At 35.9% G+C, this 23,523-nt stretch overlaps 1 protein-coding gene across 1 annotated transcript in view; it reads right to left on the bottom strand.

Annotated features, from left to right (window-relative positions):
* Positions 1-23,523, bottom strand: part of dock3 (dedicator of cytokinesis 3) — a 271,714-nt gene that overhangs the window by 37,519 nt on the left and 210,672 nt on the right. Inside the window, exons 15-23 of the mRNA XM_053483930.1 lie at positions 13,977-14,101; positions 13,678-13,840; positions 13,372-13,478; positions 8,590-8,761; positions 8,385-8,482; positions 8,223-8,306; positions 5,106-5,206; positions 3,817-3,898; positions 2,096-2,266 (exon numbers count right to left, since the gene is read on the bottom strand). Coding sequence (XP_053339905.1) covers positions 2,096-2,266; positions 3,817-3,898; positions 5,106-5,206; positions 8,223-8,306; positions 8,385-8,482; positions 8,590-8,761; positions 13,372-13,478; positions 13,678-13,840; positions 13,977-14,101 — 1,103 coding nt within the window. The remainder of the gene's footprint in view (positions 1-2,095; positions 2,267-3,816; positions 3,899-5,105; positions 5,207-8,222; positions 8,307-8,384; positions 8,483-8,589; positions 8,762-13,371; positions 13,479-13,677; positions 13,841-13,976; positions 14,102-23,523) is intronic.

Below are 23,523 nucleotides of genomic sequence, written 5' to 3' on the forward strand. Positions count from 1 at the left end.
ATCTCCCTACTGGTGTTTTTTTTTATTTAAATTCATTTCTGAAGACTACTCTTTAAATGACAATTATTTATATATGCAATATAGTACAGTACTGTAGTTCTACAAACAGTACATTCATGTACTTTCCAGGCCTAACAAAAAGTACACTTTCAGATCCAACCCAAAAACCTCTACAAGCTTTCACTACTGTGTAGTTTAACCCACACCGTAGAATCCCCAGTCTAAATCTTAGACTTTTAGTGTTTATTTGAATCTATCCAAAACCATATACAGTATACACTATTGGGTCTTAAATAATAAGTGTTCATTCAAGACTAAGACATTTGCTGTGCACCCTCCAGGACGGTTATATCCCAATGATAACATTTCCAGACAACTGAAGAGAAAAAAAAAAGAATTAGTTAAATTTAATAAAAAAAAATCTTCCATTCAGATTTGTCTTAGTACATCCTGTATGAAGAAGCCTAAAATATGCTGCCCTAAAATGTAAAATGGGGTTGTCTAAATTGTTTAGTCTTCAGGCCACTACAAACCAGACACATCAATCTGTCAGTTACCCAAACAAACCTAACATTGAAAAAAGCAGCCTTGATTCTGGGTCAACAGCAGCTTCATTCAGCAGTAAGTCAGGCCTAATGTCATGCTTTATTCATTCCTTAAGTTAAGGTCCATTTTTAACTATTTTTGCTTCGGATCATTAGGGGTTTAAAATCAGGGCTTGCTGTGGCGCCAGTACACACATAGAGGTAATGATTTGGTACAGTCAGAAACAAGATAATGCTAATTACTTATATATAGCTCTACAGGGTTCTGCAACAGTTGAAAAATCCTTAAACAGACCTGGAATAATAATAAGTGATCAAGTGCCATAGGTCATATCATATTATTAATATCACACAAAATGCTTCAATTTAACATTAATATCTCCACTCTACATTAACTTGCAGATGTTACTGATTTTGACAGGCTTATGGAAACATATGGCAGAACTTAAAGGCATAAAAAGCCATAGCTCCATAAAAAGATTTTGAGTATGCTTAAAAGCTTAGTAGCCCATGCTGGAAAGCTGAGGATCACTAAAGGTCACCCACACACTCCCAGGTAGGCCATGATCTTCAGTACATCTAACCAAGGTTCATCAAAATTCGTGAATTTGTAGCAAATCATAAAAGTAAGAACTGGGATTAAGTAATGCTAGGGATATAAATACATTTGAGATCAAAGTGATTGTGTAACCTAATTAATACATTTTCTTGCCCAGTTGTGCTTGTAAAGCATCAGAACCAGACATGCAAATCTGCGCTAGTAATCAGCTTGCAGCCTTAAATTACCTGTAGCTCTTATTTAACATGAGTTTAAAGGTACTTGTAGTAAAGTGTATAAATATTTGTTCTCCACATAAATATTTTGAACTGGACTCTAGATGCATTTAGAAAAAAACTTTCTGATAGGTCCTCAAAGGTTCCTTAGGAGTTACGCAGAGTTTGAAAGACTATTCTCTGTTAGAACTCACTCTGTTGTATTAAAAGTCCTTAAAAAATAACGATAGATTAATAGTAGATACATTTAAAAAAAAAAAAAAAACTTTAAAAAAGATTATGAACACTTTTAACCAAACAAATTAATCCCTTCAAGGAAACTTTTTTCTTCAAAAGGAGAAGTATTTCTTTGCTTTTCTGTGACTTCTATGGCATGTACAGTATACAAATAAAAAAGGTTTTGTCTATACATTGGTCAAGAACTGTCTCGTAAAAATTTGTCTGTATATCTGTCCAACCAGATTTTGTCACAGCATCACACAAAACTGGCTAAACAGATTTTAATAAACCTTGCCAGTATTTTGGTATTTGCTTAAAGTTAAACCTGTACCATAAATGGGAAGTTATGAGCAGTTATGTGGCAGATTCAATAATCTACTTTAAAATAAGCTACTAATAAGGTACTTGCTCAATGTAAACACCTGCACCAATAGATATTAAATAGAAAATCTAAACTGAATATTTTTACTGGGATTAGTTAATATTTTTACCACGGAAATAACATCACTGAAGATATATCTTAAATTATTGTAAGAATGTTTTTGGGCTTGTCTGACCTGGGTGAAAATGAGAGTCTCTGAACTACGGCTGTCTAAGCTCAGCACGAAGCGGATGGACTGGAAGAGCTCCTGGATGCTGGTGCGAAACTGTTCCTCCTCCATGCCACAGGTGGCCCGAGAGTACAGGATCCGTGACTGGACTATGAACTTGAACAAATACTCCAGTGCCTGGAAGCAGAGGGTTTTATAATCTTCATAAGACAATCACAGAGAATATTCTTTAGATTTTATATTGTAATCACTAATATTCTCCATCCACTTACATATTGTTTATATATCTTATATAAATCTTTCATTTTTTTTCTTGTGAAGCTGCTTTGGGACAATGACCATTGTTAAAAGCGCTATATAAATAAAATTGAATTGAATTGAATTGAATATATCTACTATCCTGCAGGGTACATCTTGCATGGGGTGCCAACCCATTGCAATGCACAAAAACACCCACTCACAATTTTACAAAGAAAATTCACTATGCACTTAGAGAACATGCAAATGTCACAAAAAAGTAGTGAAATTTTAAATAAAATTTCATAAAGAAATTTAATATAGCGACATATAGGAATTTTAAAATATATGTAATATACTGATGTATATGAATTTAAAATATGTGCATATTGTGAAAATGTCCAGCAGAGACAAGCCCTGTTTATGTTTTCAATGTTATAGCTGATATTTGTGTATATACATTGATCAGCCATAACATTACAATGTAAAACATCATGCTTAATATTGTGTAGGCTCCACATGTGCAGCCTGGGCAGCCCTTTCTCATGACTTGCATGACTCCACAAAGCTCCTGGGGGATATGCTGTGGGGTCAGGTAGCAGGACGCTAGCAGCGCCTCTATTGGGTGCTGTGGGTTGCAATGTGGGGCCTCCATAGATTTTACTGGTCCAGTGAATTCCATGGGTGCTTGATTGGACTGGGGGATCTAGAAAGATTGGGCCTTGGGTTCTTTGCATTTTAGGCCTTGTGTGGGGTCTGTGGTGCTGGCCACTCCACCGTAGCACTGAACCTTAGCCACTGTTTTGGAGTTAACTATATATGAATGACTATATATGTACAGTAGGAAATGTAAATATCTTTCTCTGATATATGGACATGTACTGTATTATATCTCTGTATGGGAACCCTGCAGGTGCGAGACCACATTTCTTATCGCTAAGCCACCGTGCCACTCGCGACTGTCCTCCGAAAATAGTGCTTCAGCCATCTGCACACATACCAGCGACATTATATTTATTTTACTCCAAATAAAAAGGGCCAAGAGGCATCCAAGTAAGCTGCTTTACATCATATCTGGGTTGGACATTTCCTCCACAGGGCCTTTAGGGCAAATGTTAGCTGTGAAGACAGACTTGGTTAAAAGTGTGAGCGATCCATGAAATATTCATACAGATCCACTCTGAACTGAATCACTGCTTGACCAGGCTTCATGAATATTACATACTGTTCATTTATTAAGCAGTTCTAATCTCATGAGTGCCAGGAAAGGTGACAACTTTTAGCCACACTATTTGTTGTCTTCTATTTGCATTGCAGTGCATTGTAACTGATGAGCAAGACATGCCCAACATCCCCACCACCCAATCTGACAGGTTGCAATTCCAAGCTCATAATTAAAATGACTCGAGTGGTCCTGTGCCAAAAATAACAAATAAGTTGAAAGATTAATTGCTTCAATATCTGGAGCTAGACTGGATACAAGAGCATACCCTCATCGCTTCTTGAATGTGGTCCTGCCGGACAACCTCTGCTGAACGGTCCATATACCATTTCAGGCAGCGTATAAGCTCCCTGGAAGCAAAACACACATACTATATTTAAAACATTTTTGGGTGAACAACATTTTTATTTAGGCACATCTTAAAGAATGATAATTTCAGATCTCTCTGTTCGCTACAAAGCAAGAGATCCAGATTCTCTCTTTTAAATGAAATAAGCGACAAATAACATACTGTACTGTAAATACAATTAGACTAATGACATTTCATTCATGCACATTAAATAAAACATACAATGTTATATGAACAGTTTGACTGCAAAATGAGGTATCTCCATTTTGGCAGTTTTAAGGAAAGAAGCAAGTATTACAAACACCTTGCAAAATTTTTTGTGCACTGTTTCTTTAAGTCATAAGGGTGTTAAAAAGCACAAATGCCAAAAGTTTATGTCAAAATTATTTTGGTTATCTCAGTATACATTGTGCATGATTTTGCAATATAAATAAACTATATAAATTATTCTGCAAACATGTTACAGTTTTTCCTAAAATATTAGACTGCACTTGTTTTTGTGGCCATGGAAATATGCAATTTAATGTTATTAATAGTATTAGTTGAGTTTTAATTTAATGAAATATAACAAACCTGATGTTGTGATTGTGTTTTTCTATTGAGTTTTGAGCTTTGTTACTATTCGTTTTCTATAATGTTTTGAGCTTTGTTAGACACAAAACCTTTTTTAAGGACAAATTTTTAAGATCATGAGAAAAAACTTTTAACAGCATCAACTTCCTCCTATATCAGTTTAGCTACATTTTAGTTTTTGATGACAGCATCTCATTATGATAGTACATAAGAATATAAGATATAACATCAGATCAATATCGATCAACCTCATATATGGCTGTGGTTCCATAAAGTATTAATAGAATTTAAAAAAGGCATAATACGCATAACTAGACATAATATGCATAAAAAATAATACGCATAACTAGACATACCAAAAGCAAAATCTTCCCATACACAACATGTGTATTTAATGTCTCTTGTAGACAATGTGGTTGCCATGATCGCCAAGATCAATAAAGTGTGTCATGGCTCGCAAATTCCGCAAAACCATTGCTATTGATTGTCAAAGACCAAAAAATGGAGTTTACATTGTTTTTCTTGCTGTCAAACTGTTTATATATAGCCAAAATCATTAGCCACTAAAGTTTCTTTATCTATTTTTTTTTTTTAATACATGGCTCATTTTTGTCCCCAAATATAAGTATTCATACTTATAGGCCAAAGCTCCAGCAAAGTGTTTCTGGATGTAAGTGTCCATCACTGGGCGGAAGTGGTAGTATTTGCTGTCCCGAAGCAGATTGATGATGAATACCTGGTCAGAGACAGACAGCCAAAGCAAACACAGCTCAGGAGGTTAGAGATGTAGTGGGGACAAGGCACAGAGCTCTGATTCAGTCTGAAAGTGCCGTCATGCCTCAGCAGCACTGTGATCTCTCCTGACCTCGTTTCAGACCAGCGTGAAGTGCTGGCTGTCAGTTTGAAAAGTACATCACATTTTTAACGTGACAAGCATTGCAAAGTTATTAAAGCTCAACGCAATTTTATTCTCATGTGGGGAAAAAAATGCAGAAGGAATATGATATCTAATTTTTATATATTAATAATATAGATTTTATATATTTTTAAAGACATGAAAGGCTGATTTAGATGTGTTATGATCTGAAAAGTCTACATGTTATATGTAGATTATTACTTCATAAATCTGGGCAACCTGCCGTATCAAGAGATTCAATAACATATTTCTTACACTTAAAATTTACACTTTCAGAAATATATGCAAATTATTTAAATATGCCAGATAATTGCTGCTCAAACCTGTATACATTATAAAAAAATGTATTTAAAATGCTTACATTTTACAAGCACTGTTATAATAACAATAATAATAATAATAATAATAATAATAATAATAATAATAATAATAATAATACAGGGAAAACTTGGATTGCAAGTACCCTGGTCTAGGAGTGTTTTGCAAGAAGCGCAAATGTTTTAAATGAATACATTTACATTTAGCAGACGCTCTTATCCAGAGCGACTTACATTTTTATCTCATTATACATCTGAGCAGTTAAGGGTTAAGGGTTAAGGGCCTTGCTCAAGGGCCCAACAGTGGCAACTTTTAGGGAAACGTTTAGGGGTTTGAACCTAGGATCTTCCGAACCGTAGTCCAATGCCTTAACCACTGAGCTACCCCAGGCAAATTAACAGGAGAGGTCTTGTAACACAAGCAGCATTGTGGGTAAACGTGCACTTTGTGTCAGTCACTGGTATAGTCAACATTCGTGCACGCATATATTGTTTACTATAACATTGTGACCACGTGTGTGTGTGTGTGTATGCGTGTGTGTGTGTGTGTGTGTGTGTGTGCATAAATTATTTTTTATTTTGTGTTCAGGTTCTATCGGCAAACTGGTGTGTGTGTCCATGTGTCTGTGTGTGTGCACGCTTGTGTGAGTGAGAGTTTCTATTGAGAGAGCACATTTGAATCTCTGTTGTCAAACTAATGTGTGAGCATTTGTGTGTAGCCCGCTCCCTCCTCCTCTCTCTGGTCTCAATCAATACAGCTATGATTCTTTTTAAAGAGAAAGTTAATTTTCCTAATTTTTACTTTATATTTTGTCTTACTTATTCTTATATAAATATTTTTGGGTTGTGAAATAAAGCATCAAAGTTTCAGTTATTTCTTATGGAGAAATTCACTTTGATATACAAGTGCTTTGATAAGTCATGTTTAAAAGGCAAAACTTGGATTAAAAAAGTGATTTGGGTAAAACCATAATAAAAATCATCTTACTGTAGTGAGTCTTTTTTTCACTGTGCCATTATTAATTTAATAAAAATGTAACAAAAAAATAACATTCAAGCAATATATGAGTACTCTCATGATTCAATAACTGGTAGAACCAACTTTAGCAGGAATAACTTTAAGTAATAATTTCGACAATATCGATTCAGTACAAATTGGTGCAATTTTAATGCACAGCTCTCTTAATACCCTGCCACAGCATTTTAATTCGGTTGAAGTCTGGACTTTGACTAGAACATTCCAAAACCCTAATTCTTTAATTTTTTTTAGCCATTCTGATTTACTGGTGTGCTTTTCCTGTTTTATGTGTTATTTTCTAACAAGTTTTAGCTGTCAGACAGACAGACATTTGCCTTTAGAATACTCTGGTATACAGAGAAGTTCATGGTTGACTTATTGATTGCAAGATGCCCAGGTCCTGTGGCTGCAACAAGCGTAACAAGCCTAAATCATCACCCCTCCACTGTCATGCTCGATAGTGCGTATGGGGTGTTTCAGATGAAATGCTGTGTGGTTTTCCAAAACGTGGCACTGGCCATTTAAACCAAACAACCCCACTTTGGTCTCATCTGTCCATCGGACATTGTTCCAGCAGCCTTATTCTTTGTTCTGATGCAGTTTTGTGAACCGCAGTCATGCTTCTGTGTTCTTTTTTGACAGAAGAGGATTTCTCCTGGCAACCCTTTCAAACTAACTAAACTTGTTCACTCTTCTTCCAATTGTGCAGTCATGTTTTCTAACGCTTTCCTGGCTGATGTAAAGGCAACAATTGCTACACACACCTGAATGCTCCAGATTAGCTTTTATAGCTTTATAGAAGTCTGCACACCTGCGGATGATCAGTAAATGGAGGGCTGATGATTAGCAGCACCGGGCTGCAACTTACCCTCTTAGATCCTGTGGATTCAGAAATACTTAGCGTTGCTTGCATGTTTTGTCTCCTTGTTTTTTTAATGAATAATGGCATGGTAAAAAAAAAAGGTATATTACACTAAGGCTAATACTAAGACCCACTTTAATCAGATGATTTGTATTATGTTTTTACACACAATTAAACACATACAGTAATTAAAAGTGATACTAACTTTTGAACATGACAATATTTAAAATAGCTTAACAATACAGTTAAAAATATCCGAAATAATTCCTATGAGAGGGCCAGGAGAAAGATTTCCACTTTATGAAGATATAACAGATGTGATTACAGAGGTAATAGCCCAAACTCCTTGACTCTTTGTGCTGAGGCCTGAAAAGCTGAATACTCCCTGTGGGATGGCAATGCAGGCAGCTGTGATCTAATAACGGCTGGCTTCCTGCCAGCTGAGACCTGCTATTCATCACACACACACGCACACACTCACACACCAGCAGCAGCATGAGTAGTAGAAAAAGATATCAGGAGTACAGAATATACAGACGCACACACAACACAATACAGATCTGAAGCTCCGTCAGTGCTCAAGCTGTTTGGGTATACATATTATAAAAGATGCATTATATGGCAATAAATGCTTCCTACCAGTGACTGAAACACCAGAGGACCATATTTATCTGTGTTGTCATCTAAAATGGAGAACAGTGTGTCCAGGATGTCCTGAAGAAACTAAAGAAATTGCAGCGAGTTAATATTCCGCATCATTACAATCGTTAGGATAAAAGCCGGCTTATATCATGTGCTTACTTTGACTATTTCCTCTCCACTAACATGCCTTAATCGACCCAGAATATCCATCACACGATCAGGTTGAGCTTTCCACTTTAGCAGAGCCAGCAAGTCCACTGAGTACAGAAGAGAACAAGTATGGATTAATGGATGTGACAAAACAATATTGCCTTTTATCAATAACTAACAATGTGTGTGTAATTATAAAGTGCTTTGAAGCTACCATTCTGTGTGAGCTTGGTGGAGGAGAGCTGAGTGGAAATCCACAGGGTTTCCTTAGTGCTACGCTGGAAGATGAGGCTGGAGGGAATGTTTGGGCAGCCGTTAAAGTCGTCTTTACAGCAGGGTAGGCCCAGATACAGAGCGTGGTTGCTGAAGGTTGTGTTCTCATCACACTGAGAAAATAGATTTGCAGGGCAAAAATTCAAGAGAATAAAATAGATCAGGCAACCTCCCAATTTCTATACAGTGTATATGAACTGAAGAATGCACTGTATGTCATGCCACACTTAGAAGATAGATGTCACTAAGTATACAAAGTGGGGATTACAGCTATGAGGATAAAAGGAAACAGTTGGGGGTACAGTATATTATTGCAGAATATTTCTATTACAGTACATTCAGAATATGAAAGACCAACATGTGAAATATATTTTCAATTATTCATGTTAGAATTTTCATTTGACTTGTGATGTATTTGTGATATACTTCTCAACATTTTGAAGTTTTGAAGTATTAAAGTTTTGAAGTTTAAAAAATCTAAAACATTCTGATGTTTGATAATTGGTGTTGTTAATAATTTGAATTTCATATCTTGCACAAAACAAAAATATATACAAGCAATGGGCATAACATTCATATTATCGTAAAAATTTTTATAAAATTTAAATATTTGCCTAAATGATGTCTCCAGAAATAAATACATTCATGAAAATTTCTTCTTGTTTAAAAAATATGCGGTATAGTTGCACAGAATGCCACTAGAGGGGCAAAACCAAATAATGCAGCCCATTTAGCTCATAAAATGGTGAAACTTGTGGGCGACAGGGGGTACAAATTTTTGCCTCATCCCCACCTACTCCCCCGACCGCTTACCCAGTGACTTCTTTTCATTACATTATTTTTCCTTAGCAATAACAACAATCTTATCATATTTTTTCCTGCTGACTTTGTTTTTCTCTATTTACAGTCCAGTAGTATTGCACCATCTGGCTATGAACTAAAAAAAAAGAAGAAACTAAATTATCTGGAAAAGAGTTTGTATTTGCAGAAGATGCAAGTAGGTTGTATGAAAAAGCTATGGTATATTTTTTAAGAAACCAATTAATTTTCAACCATTTAACATTGTATAACATTTAAATAAACATTTATTTATTTTTAAAAATGCCCTAGCAATTAAAAAAAATGTGAATCAATTCTGAATCAGGGGCAATCAATTTTATTGATTAATTAATTTAACAAAAAAAAAAAAAAGTAAAAGTTCCGACCGAGTAAACTGATTAGACGAGAGGTATTCCATGAGTGTATATACTGTAGAGCATGACAGCACTGGGAAGTTTAACTATTTGTATCTGTCAGTATCGCAGGTGTTCTAACAAACATTAATTGCATAATTGTTGATGCCAGCATTGGTAAAAGGAGCTCTATATGGTCTGCAATCTTTAAAAGAGGGAAAAGCAGCTACTTGCAAAAAAACATGAGTAAAACCAGTCACGGATTAATTTTTTTTTAAGCTGCCCCAAGTAGCTTCTAACACTTCTACTTCTAATCAAGGGCACTATTTGGTGTGTAGAACAAGTATTGTACACCCTACAGTACATAGCACACTAGCTGTCCATTAAATGCTTTTTGGGGGAATTTAACCCAGAAGTTGGCTGTTATTTAAAAAAGAATATTTGGAAATATAAAGTAAATCTGATTTCATTTCTCAGGACACCCCCACCTCCATGGTTTTCTCCTCACCTTTTGGCTACATAGTACTGCTAAGAATTAAAAAACTACTTTCACCCCTGTTAATTACACTAGTTGTAGGTCACTACAGAAACTGTGGGTCATAAACTCAACACTAGTTCTGGCATGCGAAAGTTTGGGCACCCCTGATCGAAATTTCTGGTAATGTGAACAGTTAAGCAAGTGGAAGATGAAATGATCTCCATAAGGCATAAAGTTACAGATGACACATTGCCTTTATAATTAAAACTAAATCATTTATTTTATTTTTTCATCATTTACATTTTCAAAATAGCAAAAAAAAGGAAAAGGAGCCCACAGCAAAAGTTTGGGCACACTGCTAGTTAGTACCTAGTATCACCCCCTTTGGCATGCATTACTGCTTGTCAAGACTTTTTGTAGCCAGCCAAAAGTCGATTTTTTTCTTCCCTCTACCTGTGAAATGTTTCCTGTGCCATTGACTACAATACAACCTCAAATCATGATTGATCCACCGCCATGCTTAACAGTTGGACTGGTGTTCTTTTTATAAAATTCTGTGCCCCTAGTTCTCCAAACTTACTTTGCTCATTGCAGCCCAAGAGTTCTATTTTAACCTAGTTTTCTTCTGATAACTCTTCCATAAAGGCCATACACACAGTATGAGTGAAGATCAATTCCTCCTTCCTGTTTTACCCAAATGAGGATGGGTTCCCTGTTGTGTCTGGTTCCTTTCAAGGTTTCTTCCTATTGCCATCTCAGGGAGTTTTTCCTTGCCACTGTCGCCCTCGGCTTGCTTATCAGGGACTATCTGACCATTTTGATTCATACACATTCAGATTCCATACAAACTTAAATAATTTGATTGTGATTGTGTAAACCTGCTTTGCGACAATGACAACTGTTAAAAGTGCTATACAAATAAAATTAAATTGAATTGAATTGAATATTTGTGCAGGTGTGGCTGAATTTTTGAACAGTGTACCACAACTACAGTGTTTCTAGAGATCTTTTGCAGTCAAACGGGGGTTCTGACTTTCTTAAAATTTAGAAAATAAAAACAACGCACTGCTATTGTTAAAAATACTGCAAAATAATGTTTCATGTTAACCATATGCTTTTGGAGATCAGTTCATTTTCCACTTGCTTATGTGTTTACATTACCCAAAATTTTGACTACGGGTGCCCAAACTTTCGCTTGCCACTGGCCTTCAGCACTTAAGCTATGCTCTCAGGCTGACGACCGAATAACAGTCATGCTGATCTTTAGTACAACAGCACTCCTTCTGGTGTGATATTGCTTCATTATGTCACAAAGCAGAAGTTGTGCAAAGCCGGTTAGATAAACATGACAGTGAGTTTTTTGTACTTTTTTGTACAGCCGCTGCAGTCACCAGATCTAAATTCCTTTGTGATGTGGTAGAATGGGATATTCACAGCATGAATGTGCGGCAGACAAATCTACAGCAATTATGTGATGCAATCATGTCAAAATAGACAAGAATTCTTTACAGAAAGGCTGTTGTGAGAGCAAAAAAAGAGATGGGATGGGGAGGGCGGGGGCGTTATCGGGGTATTGGTGTTCCTCACCATAATTCTTGTTATGTTTCTAATAATATAGCCAGTAAGAACATCCTGTCATATTGGTAAAGATTCTTTTATATCTTGTGGGCAAGGATGTTTCAACTTTTTCTTTGGTATAAAGGCACTCCAGGAAGTGTTCTGTTCTATTGTCTTCCTCCAAAATCAAACTGAAAAGTATTGAGCGAGTTTAAAGTGGAGAACACTAAAATACTGTATGAATGACATTTAAAAAGCACCGCGGGACACTGTAAGGGGTTTTAGGGAAATTATAACACTAGAAACAGTACACATTACTGTTCACAGTACATGTAAACTAACCTACCCATGATCAGGTAATTTACGCAAAGATCACTTATCCCATGCAATCGCAAAATTATATGATTGATTTAACTGATAGTAGGTACAGTACATGGATGTATATAGCTAGGGATTTACTGTATTATTATCATCATCATAATCATAATCATCATTATTATTATTATTATTATTATTATTATTATTATTATTATTATTATTATTATTGTTATTATTATTTTTTTAATGTGATGTACTTTATTAGCAGTTGAAATTGCCAAGAAGGGCTTTCTGGGATCTCAAAGATCGCAATCTCATTACTCATGCTATGTTCATATTACCAGTCTTAAGTGACTTAAATAAAACACAGATCTGTTTTGTATGGCTGTCTCAGTGCACAAACCTAATGTTTTTCAGTTTGGATCTGAGTCACTTCCGTACGTGGTATTACATCTGATATATTGTACAGTAAATCAGATACACGATTATGCGACTTGAATGAAAACTGTCACATAAGAAATTGTTAGACTTTTTTTCCCTTTGTGCATGCATAGGCATTTCATAGAAGTGCAAGCATTATGAATTACAACAAATACAGCTGACTACCTGCTTTCCATCCTACAGAATAAAATCCCAAGCATATTTTTTAAAATTGCATCCATGGTTTATTATGAATGAATAGTCATGCAAATACGATGTGTTTTAAGGAAGCAAAGACATATCGATGTACACATACTCGCCGTTTTACAGGAAAGATGCATCCACATTAGAGTCAGAGAAATGTCACATTTTTGCATTTTTTCACCTTCAGCATTTATGTTTTATCTTATCTCATGAACTGCATGATCCATCTATCAGACTTGAAAAACTTTTATTACCCAATCCTTAACCAACTCATTTACTGTGAACGGAATCATTCTTTTGGACTCCTTGTGCCTATTGATTTCCTGTCTAATGTGCTTTGGATTGATTGGAAGTGCTCTACTGCCTAATTCCTTTTAATATCACTGGGGTGCAAGAATAAATTCTGAACAATTATTACTGAATATTCAGTTGTTAAAGTTATGAATTAATTACTAAAAACTAAATCTCAATTAATTCAAACCGGAAATATAGTGAAGCAAATTTTATTTTTATCAAAGCAATTTTGAAAGACAAATACAAATGAATAAAAATTAGCAGGAGAAAATGTTCTGACCTTGTACACATAGAGCTCGTGACATTCGTCAGATAGTGTCGTCCCATCTTCTCTCATTAACGGTGTGAAAGCAAAACCAAAGAGCTTCTTCTCACCTTTGTCTTTGGCTGCAGAAATAGGATTTTTTTTTTTTCTTTACTGCTGTTATCAAGGCAGAACGCAAATCATATAGTTGTCCTAAATCTTCTGTATTCTATGTAAGTCTCCAATTGTGCCTGATAACCATTAAAATCACTTACATATAACTGTATTCCCTGAGTTCTCAGTTGAATACCTTAAATTTTGATAAATAATGGAAGAACATACTTGAGCAGTGCCTGAACTCGAAGCGCAGATGGGAGCCTCTGAAGCGGTCGATAGGGATGGGCAGCTTGATCACTTCACTCCAGCGTGGGCTGTTGTTGTGGTAGAGGACAAGTGAACGGTGTTCACTGATATTTGGCTCTCCTGAGCCTAAGCTAATGCAGTCCTAAAGATAAAAAAAAAATTTCGGATGGTGTCTTAGAAACAGGGCTTTACTGCCTAAAAAAATTTAAATTTTGAAATATAGGAAGTTTATAAGTAGTTTAATCAAGTTTAATTTTAATTAAATTTTTAAAATATACCTTAAGAATCTCTCCATCGGCATACAACACATACACTGTGACCTCGATGTTTTTCTGCACGCTCTTCCCTCCTCTCTCAAAGTCACCTCTTTCCAAAGTGAGGTACAAATCATTACGGATATCCCCTAAAACATTAACAACAATACGTAATCATGTGAAAATAATCAATATAGTTTGTTATATTAAAGCATAAAAAAACATTCTATGCAAGTCAAAGGATTTCATACATGAAGCACTTCATTTACTTAATTTTATTAACGCTAAAAGAGTTGGACGGTAAACAGAAAAAAATTTCACAAGGCAAAGCAGCTTGATTAACATTGACAACATACAGTACAGTAAGCTTACTTTAGAACATGGCGTGTTATAGAGAGAGAGAGATTAAAAGATTCTGGCAGCCCAAGTTCAAGTTTATCTACACAAGACAAGCTCTATTATAGAGGCAAATACAAAATTTTTGGATTAAAAAAAAAGATTTGCTTAACAATTTAGTGCAATGCTAATACAGTTTAATACTCTGATTAACTATTAAATCAACATGTCTATGTAATTCTGCAAAGTCTATTTTATACCTCTCAAAAAATAAGAAAATATTTATTATTTCATTTATGTAATAGGTAACGGAACAGTTTCTAAGTGGTAAGAACTGCTGCCTTGCACTTCCAGGATCCGGGTTCGAGTCCAAACTAATGTGTTCATGGAGTTTGCTTGGTAGGTTGCCTCCAGGTACTCAGATTTCCTCCCACAGTCCAAAGACATGCAGATTAGGCTAATTGGCGTCCCATATGAATTGAGTGTGTGTCTTAGGCTCCAGGCCCCCGCAACACTTTATACAGGATGAAGCGGTATAGACAATGCGTGAGTGAGTGTACAGTAATAGGCACGTGTACAACATTTGTCATGCTGTACAAGAAAATCTCATTTAAGTCTCGGCCAAATTCTCTAAAACATCCTCTTTTGTTACACTTGTCCCTAAAGAAAATGTTCTGCCTACATTATTAATCACACTACCAAGCTTAACTCATGACCAAATTATTATTTGATAGTGTATGATTTTCGTATGTCACTGTAAGACTGAGATACAAAAATATAGTGATGGTCGACTGATGTAAAAGCAGCTTAAAAAAGAATAATTCTAATCAATTATCCTTAAATCGAGCTGTGAAAACATATAATAATTACATAGGTAACAAGCATATTAAATAAAAAAATCGCAAGATTCAGCTTTACACATGCCACGTTGTACTATTTTGCTTGTCCTTCACACGCCTTACACATGCAATTCGACTAAACACTGCATTACCATAATACAAGATGTCAGGGCTAACTATTATGTAATATTACTGATATCACTCTAACACAGAGCATACAAACTGCTTTCAGCAACTCAGTCCATTTATTCCCACAGAGCACAACACTACTCCTCCGCTTCTTTCCTTCTCAGTGTGTGGGAGCTCTGTGCTAACCTCACACTATTCTCTTTCAAAATGTTGACCCTTTGCCCCTCAGTCTCTCCTAGCTGTCAGAATGCCCTAAGCAATTTGCATTTTGTTTTCTGGTGGTCCAGCATTGTGTTTCCAAGCAAACTAAGAATTATACAGATAATTTTTAAGGACGGTTATTTTGTTACAAGTCACTGAGCTGTCATTAATGTAGAAGAAAGCAAATTAATTGTAGTAGTAATGGAAGCTTTCAACATTTGGATGTTTGCCCCAATGAAAATATTCTTCATGGGGATTTCTATGTATTATAGATGGATCATATATCAGATTACTACAGAAGGCCATGTAAGGCTAAAATAAAGATAAACTAAAGCTTATTGAAAATAAAACAAAAAAATAATAATTACCTCCAACCTTACATAAATTTAAGTTTTATGCCGAGCTGGCTGATAAAACATCTATAAAAAAGAACATACAATTTATGTTAATAACTACAATATGTCTACAGTAATAGTCCTGACAAAGAAATTTGTGACCATTGTCAGATTTTTTATTTTTTTTACTTAACATTATTTTAATAAGTTATAAGAAAAGCTAGCTTGTATTGTTTTTTAAGGCAGGTAAAGCATTTGGGGTATGCTGAATGCTGTGTGATTGAGACAGACGAGTTGTTGCTGCTGCTGTCGATTAAATAAACGACCAATTTTTACATTCTATATTTGGGCACTTTGCAGCCTGTTACAGAAAAAAAAGTTTCTTCCCATTTCTTAAATGTAATCTACAGTATTTAATTTGACTCAATATGAGAAAGTGAGAGGATGCTCAAGATCTTTGCACACTACTGGAGGCATGTAATGCATTAGATCTGTAATGCATTATCAACCTAAAGTAGGTGTGGCCGAACACTAAAAACACTAAAAAACATAGGTAGAAATGTCAGTACTCTCATTATTTAAATCCTAGCCCTGACTATTCCTCCACCTACATTGTTCAACAGCATTGTGAACCTGCTGTGCTATGGTGTAAATTTCACATCTGTTTGCCTAGCTCACATGAAATCCATTGCAAGAAGCTTACTTTTAAAAATTTATTTTGCGAAATCCCAATTCTGTTAAACGTCACTATTCTTAATTCAATTTTATTTAATTTTATTTCTATAGCACTTTTAACAATTGACATTGTTGCAAAGCAGCTTTACACAATCAAAAGAATTATTGAAATTTGTATGAAATATCTATTAATCAAAATGATAAGATTGTCCGTGATGAGCAAGCCAAGGACGACGGCGTCAATGGTAAGGAAAAAATACTTGGAATGGCAATAGGAAGAAACCTTGGGGAATAACGAATAGCAGGGATTGTTCCGCAGTCATACTGTGTGTCTTAACCGCAAAAAAAATAAATTCTGTTGAGAACATGCTGTCTCTTAATTTTTAATAAAGTAGGCCTATACATACGAAACTGTATCCCTAGATACTAAAACCTGAATATTCTCTGATTATCACCTAGCATTTACAGCTATATCCCAATAAAGGAGCCATCCATATCTGCAGAAGTAATGTGTAAAAACAGGAACCACCAAAGCTTTTTTCAACAGATCGTAAGGCACCACCTGTTGTTTTGTCTGTAGAGAACACATCAGTCACAACTACACTGCTGAATCCAACAACCAAAACACTTGCCGCCTAATACTGCTGTGCAAAGCTGTAATCATGGGGGGTTTCCACCAAACAAATTCCACATGCTATGTCTTCAGGTGTATGGGACGTATTGGTTTTTATCTAATAAACGATAGTTGTAATAAAGATAAAAGAAAAACAGAGATGGAACACATGCAATGTAGGTTAAGAGCAAAATGACTGGGGAAGGGCGAGGGGTCATGGAAAACACTAAGTGGTGACAAAAAAATTCCATCCGACAGAAGAATGGCTTATGATAAAAATTTTATCTGGGAGACACAGACTAGCTCTCTCTCTATCTGTCTCTCTCTCAGTGTGTAAGATGCTCCATTTCGAAATGCTTTGTACTGTATTAGAATCTTTCCTTCACTGGTTCCGTGCTATTCTGGTCTATCAGATCCATACAAGGGTTTCTGCTCAGACAGTTTGGCGATGTCTTTCACTCACCTCACCAATTCCACTGAATCAAAATAAAAGATAATGAAGATAAATATCCCAGCATTGGGGAAAACATAACTAAACAGCAAATATCTTTTAAAATGGATCTCCTTTCTCTTCAATGGCATGCATTTACTGGTCAAACCATCCAACCATGGTGTAGCCAAACAAATTTACAGTAAATAAGTTTCTATATTTCAGTAAATATTTCAAATATTTATGCATCAAAGTAAAGCTACTTAAATCAATTAATAATTTAACAAAATACACTGATTATAACATAAAACAAACACTAAGAGATGTCACTGATTATCTCACCGAGCATTTATCAAGGAGTGGGATATGTCAGACAGCAAATGAATGGTCTGTTCTTAAAGTTGATGTGTTAAATGCAGTAAAAATTGGCAAGTGTACTGTTAATATCTGGGAAACTTCGACATGGTTACATGGAACTCCACAACTGCCTTATATCTTATGTCCATCTTGTTCATTTTACTTTGACATGCACCTACCTAAACATTGTTTCTGACCAAGTACACCCTTTATGGCAATGGCATTCCCTAATGATTATGGGCCTTTCAGGAGATTATTGTGCGCTGTCAGTCTACAAAAATGTTCGGGAATGGTTTAAGGACCAAATAATTCAGGTTGTTGGCCTTTCCTCCAAATTACCCAGATCTCATTCAGATCTAACATCTATGGGATGTCCTGCACACAAAAAAAGGGAATTTACAGAGGGGCCACAACTTACAAAACTAACAGCATAGTTCCAGCTAGCAGAGAACATTTCAGCACTCCCATCAGAAAGAAGAAAACATGTGTTCCGTTGCATGAATTGGTGTAAGACAGTTTCGAGAATTATGAATGGTGTGATATAGGACAATTCTGTGAATGGAAATGCCTTTTTGATGAAAGAGTTTAACAATGAACAGCCAGATTATATTCAGCTGATGCACCTTGATGCAGAGTCTACAACAGCAGACGGCATCCACTTCTGTCAACCAAGAACAGAAAGTTAGGGTTGCAGAGGGCCCTGAGTCACTTACGTTGGACACAGTCTGAAAAAACATTTAACCTAGTCTGGTGAATCTCCTGTGGATTTTTGCAGAGAGACGGATGGTAGGGTCAGAATTTGTTGCCAACAGAATGAATCCATGAACCCAACCAGCCTTGTGTCAACAGTCCTAGTTGCTGGAAGTGGTGGAACGATATTGGGAATGTTTTCTAGGCACACTTTATCCATAATCACCTATATGCTTACAAAGTTCTTTAAATTAACATCAGACCTGATTTAAGACCAAACCGTGCATGTGCAGAGACCTTAGGCACCTGTACAGTAAGTCAAGAGAGATTGGAGATTCCCAAATTGTTGTTTGATTATGTATCATGTGACTTTAAGAGATCTATTTGTACTGTTGCTGGCTAACTTATTCATCTGCTAATAATGATATTGGGTTTTTGACAATAAGTTTAAAAAGTTCTTTAAATGCCAAGTTACCAGCTAAGAATCTACTAGACCACCTTTGGGATGTTGCTGAAGAATAAATCATCTTTTGAAGTCATTGCCATGAAAAATTGAGAGGATATAGTCAAACCAAACCATCTGGCGCCAACTAAATGCCACACTAAAGTCACAGAGGGAACATGTTTTCCTTATTCTGATAATTGATGTGATATACTGTATATTATTCCACTGCACCTCCGCCATATTATTGCCTGATTAGGGCATGAAATTAGTTATATGGTTGTTTCCAATCAAGTGAATTCACATACAGTAGATATTATTATATAATAATATTATACACCTGGAGATTTTACAGGACTTCATGCTTTGGTCTGCTGACAGGTTTTATGGTTATACTGATTCACTTTTCCTGCAGGACTTGCAGGACACTGTCAAACGGATGAGCTAAAGGCTGCTATCAAAGCAACCTGGTCTCCAATAACACCTCAGTTCTGCGATAGGCTGATCGTCTCTGTGCCAGGTCGCACTGATGCAAGTGAGAAGTACTGTGTAAGAGGACAATTTTTATTTTTGCCAGCAATTATTTGACGGTTTAAAAGGATCTTCAGTGTCAGTCACATATACAGTAAAGCTGTAACATTAAGTTTTAAAAAATCATTAGGATGAGAGGCTTTGTGGTTTCTCGGTAATACATTTTGTTTTTGTTTTATAAGCTTTAACACTGAGAAAGCGGGGAGGCAAGTGAGTAACTGAGTAAAGCTGCTAAGACACAAGTGATTACAGTATAAGGTTCAAGGCAATTAAATATATAGATAGATAACATGCTACCTTTTAAATAAAAATGGTGTAATAGGCAAATTTCTAAAATATTAAAGTACTTTAGGGTGTGCTGTTATTGAAAATAATCTACCTTGGGAATTCCATTCCATTGTAGATTTTTTTTTAAAGTGCATGCCCCACCCTTAGGCCCCACCCTTTTGTTCATTATACGCCAAGTCTGAAATGCTCCTAATTTGCTTTTATGTTAGTTCTCATTTTAAAATTTAAACTATGCCACTGATTTAAGCTCTAACAGCAAACAGGGTCAGGGTTAGATGTGAAAATAGAGTTAAGAACACATAAAGTGAACATTAGATGAGAAAACTGCACTACTGTTAATAAATTAATATTTGTCAAAGCAGCAGAGACAAACTTAAGCTTGTGCATCACACTTACAATCATCTATCTTCATTTCTTAAAGGACACCGAGAGAGTAGAATTGGCAATGCGAAAGGAGAGAAACACACAAATATGATTTAAGAAAAGGAAAGAAAAATCCATAAAGATGAGTCAGTTGAAAGTGCTTTCTTGTAACAAAACATCACTTTATGTGTTGTGGCATTTCTTGGGGTTTAAAAGATTTATTTGAATTAGATATTAGACTTTATAGTGGCGATTCAGTCATAAATACATGTGAACGCAGATCAACCTTTGAAAGAGGCAGGTTAGAAGGAAGTGTTCTGTACAAAGAATTGCTAGCTATGTTATATAAAACGTAAACTTATTTTAAACCTATTTTAAAACAACTCAGATTAACCTAAGGTAGCTAGCAAGGTGGATCGACAGATTGAGCCATATTGATTGTCTGAGATAGCTGGCAAATTTTATCAGCAAAAAATAGCTAGCTATGTTGGATTAGCATCCTCAGTGGTAAATATATTAGAAAGTCAAATAATAAGACTTTTACATTACTTATACAATTTTAAAACTATACAGTTACAATGTTGGTCTCTCCAGATAAAGCAAATAAATTTCCATTGTGTTTTTCAATGCATGTTAAAGTATTTTAAAAGAAATATTATCATATGGACTCTAATGTCTTCTGTCTTTTATCAACTGTCTAAACATTTTGCTGGCATGGTTTCCCTAAACACCAATTATAAAATTTAGCTGACTGATACTGTACATTTCAACCCTTCATGGGGGTGGTCTCTTAAAGAATGAGGGAAGACCCCTCCCTCAACCTCAAGGCATTAAGTATTACTGAATGGTTTAAAGAGAGAGAAAATGATATAAATTAAATGATGAAATTTTATGCTTTTCATGGTCACCAGATCTTGACAGGTTTTGGAGCAAGGTATTAGACTCCAGAACCATCATTAAATCAAATCTCTTCTGACAGCCCGACACCTTAATTATGCACTTTATGGTGGTGTTGTTGTTTTTTTGTTTTTTGTTTTAATGTAGCTCCCAGCTGTATATCTATTGGCACATAAAGTATACTAAACACTAGTTTAGGCTATGCTAAAAAACTTTGATATTAGACTATTAATCATGCTATAATTTTATTCTAGTTCAGGCTTAATCCTGGCTAATTATTCAGACTACTGAATTACTCTTCTACTTTAACTTTAGTCATTTACTATGACTGCAATCTTTCTTGAGTCAGGCTGTGTAAACACAAACACTGAAAAGCCATTATGCCAAATTAATTATAAAAGCATCACTCTAATGGCAGACTAACTGTGCACTTTAATACTGTTTGTCATGAGTTACTTCAAGTCAGAACAGAACCATAACTTGGAAACACAGAGTACAATATATTACAAAAGGTACGCGGGCCCTTAACCAGGCTCACCTATACAAGGTCTGTTCGGAATCTTTGTTGATTGCAACCATACACACATTTAACATTCTCAAGTGTTCTTCTGGATACAGTCCACTCTGCTTGGCTACCAGGTTGCATCAATGTTGTCCCAACTGTTCTCGTTACATTAACAATGGCTGGACATTTTTCAGACAGACCCTGTATGTTCTTGTTGAACAGTCTATTACAGATTTCACCTCTTGGTTGTTATAAAAACTTTCACTCTTCTGAGAAAGCTTTCTACTAGATTGTGAAGTGTGGATGTGGGAATCTGTTCATTTAGACACAAGAGCATTATTGAGACGAGGTCCTGAAGTCCAGCAAAGAGGACTGGCACAGTTTGTATCCCATTCATCTCAAAAGTGCTCAGTGGGGTTGAGATAAGCACTCAGTGCAGGCCACTTGAGTTCTTTCAGTCCAATATTGGCAACCCATGTCTTCATGATGCTCGCTTTGTACACTTTGTATGGTATATGTCCTTGAAGTCCTGGGCTCTCATAGTTTTCTCATTAAACTTCCCAAACTTCTCTTCAATCTACAAAATTATTGGACTATTATAAATTCTTTCTGTAGACTTTTCATGGGGAAAAAAAAAACTTTTGTAACAGTTTCCTGGCTCTCAGAGACTCTCTCCTGATGAGTCCTGGCTGAGTCATGGGGCTCACCTGGCTCTGTCAGATGTCATGGACACAGGGCAGTGACGGTGAGATTGAGGAGTAACTGAGGAGATTGAGAGGTAATCAAGTAGAAGTCCTACAAGTTCAGCAAGAATGTGTTTTCTACTTGATGGAAGTCCTGGTGAGATTGCAAAAAATGAGGAAAGCATTTGGGAGTGATCTACTGCAAGTAATCCTGGAGAGAGTTGAAGTGATCAGTCTGGGGCAGCTGGCACATACGGCGCTAGTGTCATTCTCTCATGCTTCACTCTTGATGCTCTTCCCAAGCTCTCCTCGTATTCACGGGCCTCACGTGGAAAAAACCTCACCTCTCCTTGTTTCCCTACCAGCGCTCTGCATTCTTAAGATCAGTGGATATTTCTCATTCTTGCTGTAAATTTGACAAAAACTCCTTGTCCTGTTAGTCAAAGATTTTGTCAAATCCATACACTCACAGCAGAATGACCATTTTCAATTACCCGAATCGCTCTCTACGAGATTACTCGTCAGACTGGGGCTTTAAGTTTAGTAAGCAAAATTCTCAAAGTGGAGAATTCTTAAAATAATTACAATTGTGTGCTTAAATCTTTGGAACAGTTTAGGGAAGGCCAGCATATGGGGGTGATGGTCATGTGTAAACATACGTTTGGCCATATTCTCAAAAAACACAAATCTTGCATATACCATAATATATAAGGTAATTAAATTTAAGCCCCTATTAGAAATGCACACATAAATAGTACATGGTGCCTGGTTTATGGTTCCTCCAGGCATTACTGACTTATTGACCTTTTAACTTGATGCCTTGGCTGTGATTATAAATTATGTCTTTCAAGCTAAAGATAAGAAATATAAATGCAGGTGTTTATAGCTCAAATTGAGATTGAAATTGAGATTTTTCAGACGGGCATGCATAATTGACAGTGCTGACTAGAATATAGATTGGGAGAAACACATATCCATTTAAATTCATATCCATTTTAAGGGAAAAGACCCCACAATTGGTAGAAGAGTGCCTTGGTCCAATCAGCGTATAGTGATTTCCTGTCAGATGGAGTTTTTTCAATCTGGGGATTTGTAGCAGGATGTGTGTGTGTGTGTGTGTGTGTGTGTGTGTGTGCCATAACTCCAAATGTTGTGAGTCACAGATCTTGAAGTATACAATGGTATAAATAAAGTTAGACTTAATAATAGTATATGTGTCTTCTCAGGGCTGGCTGCTGAGTCACAGGGATTGCGCTT

The sequence above is a fragment of the Clarias gariepinus genome, chromosome 23, assembly GCF_024256425.1.
Source record: "Clarias gariepinus isolate MV-2021 ecotype Netherlands chromosome 23, CGAR_prim_01v2, whole genome shotgun sequence".
Classification (NCBI taxonomy): Eukaryota; Metazoa; Chordata; class Actinopteri; order Siluriformes; family Clariidae; genus Clarias; species Clarias gariepinus.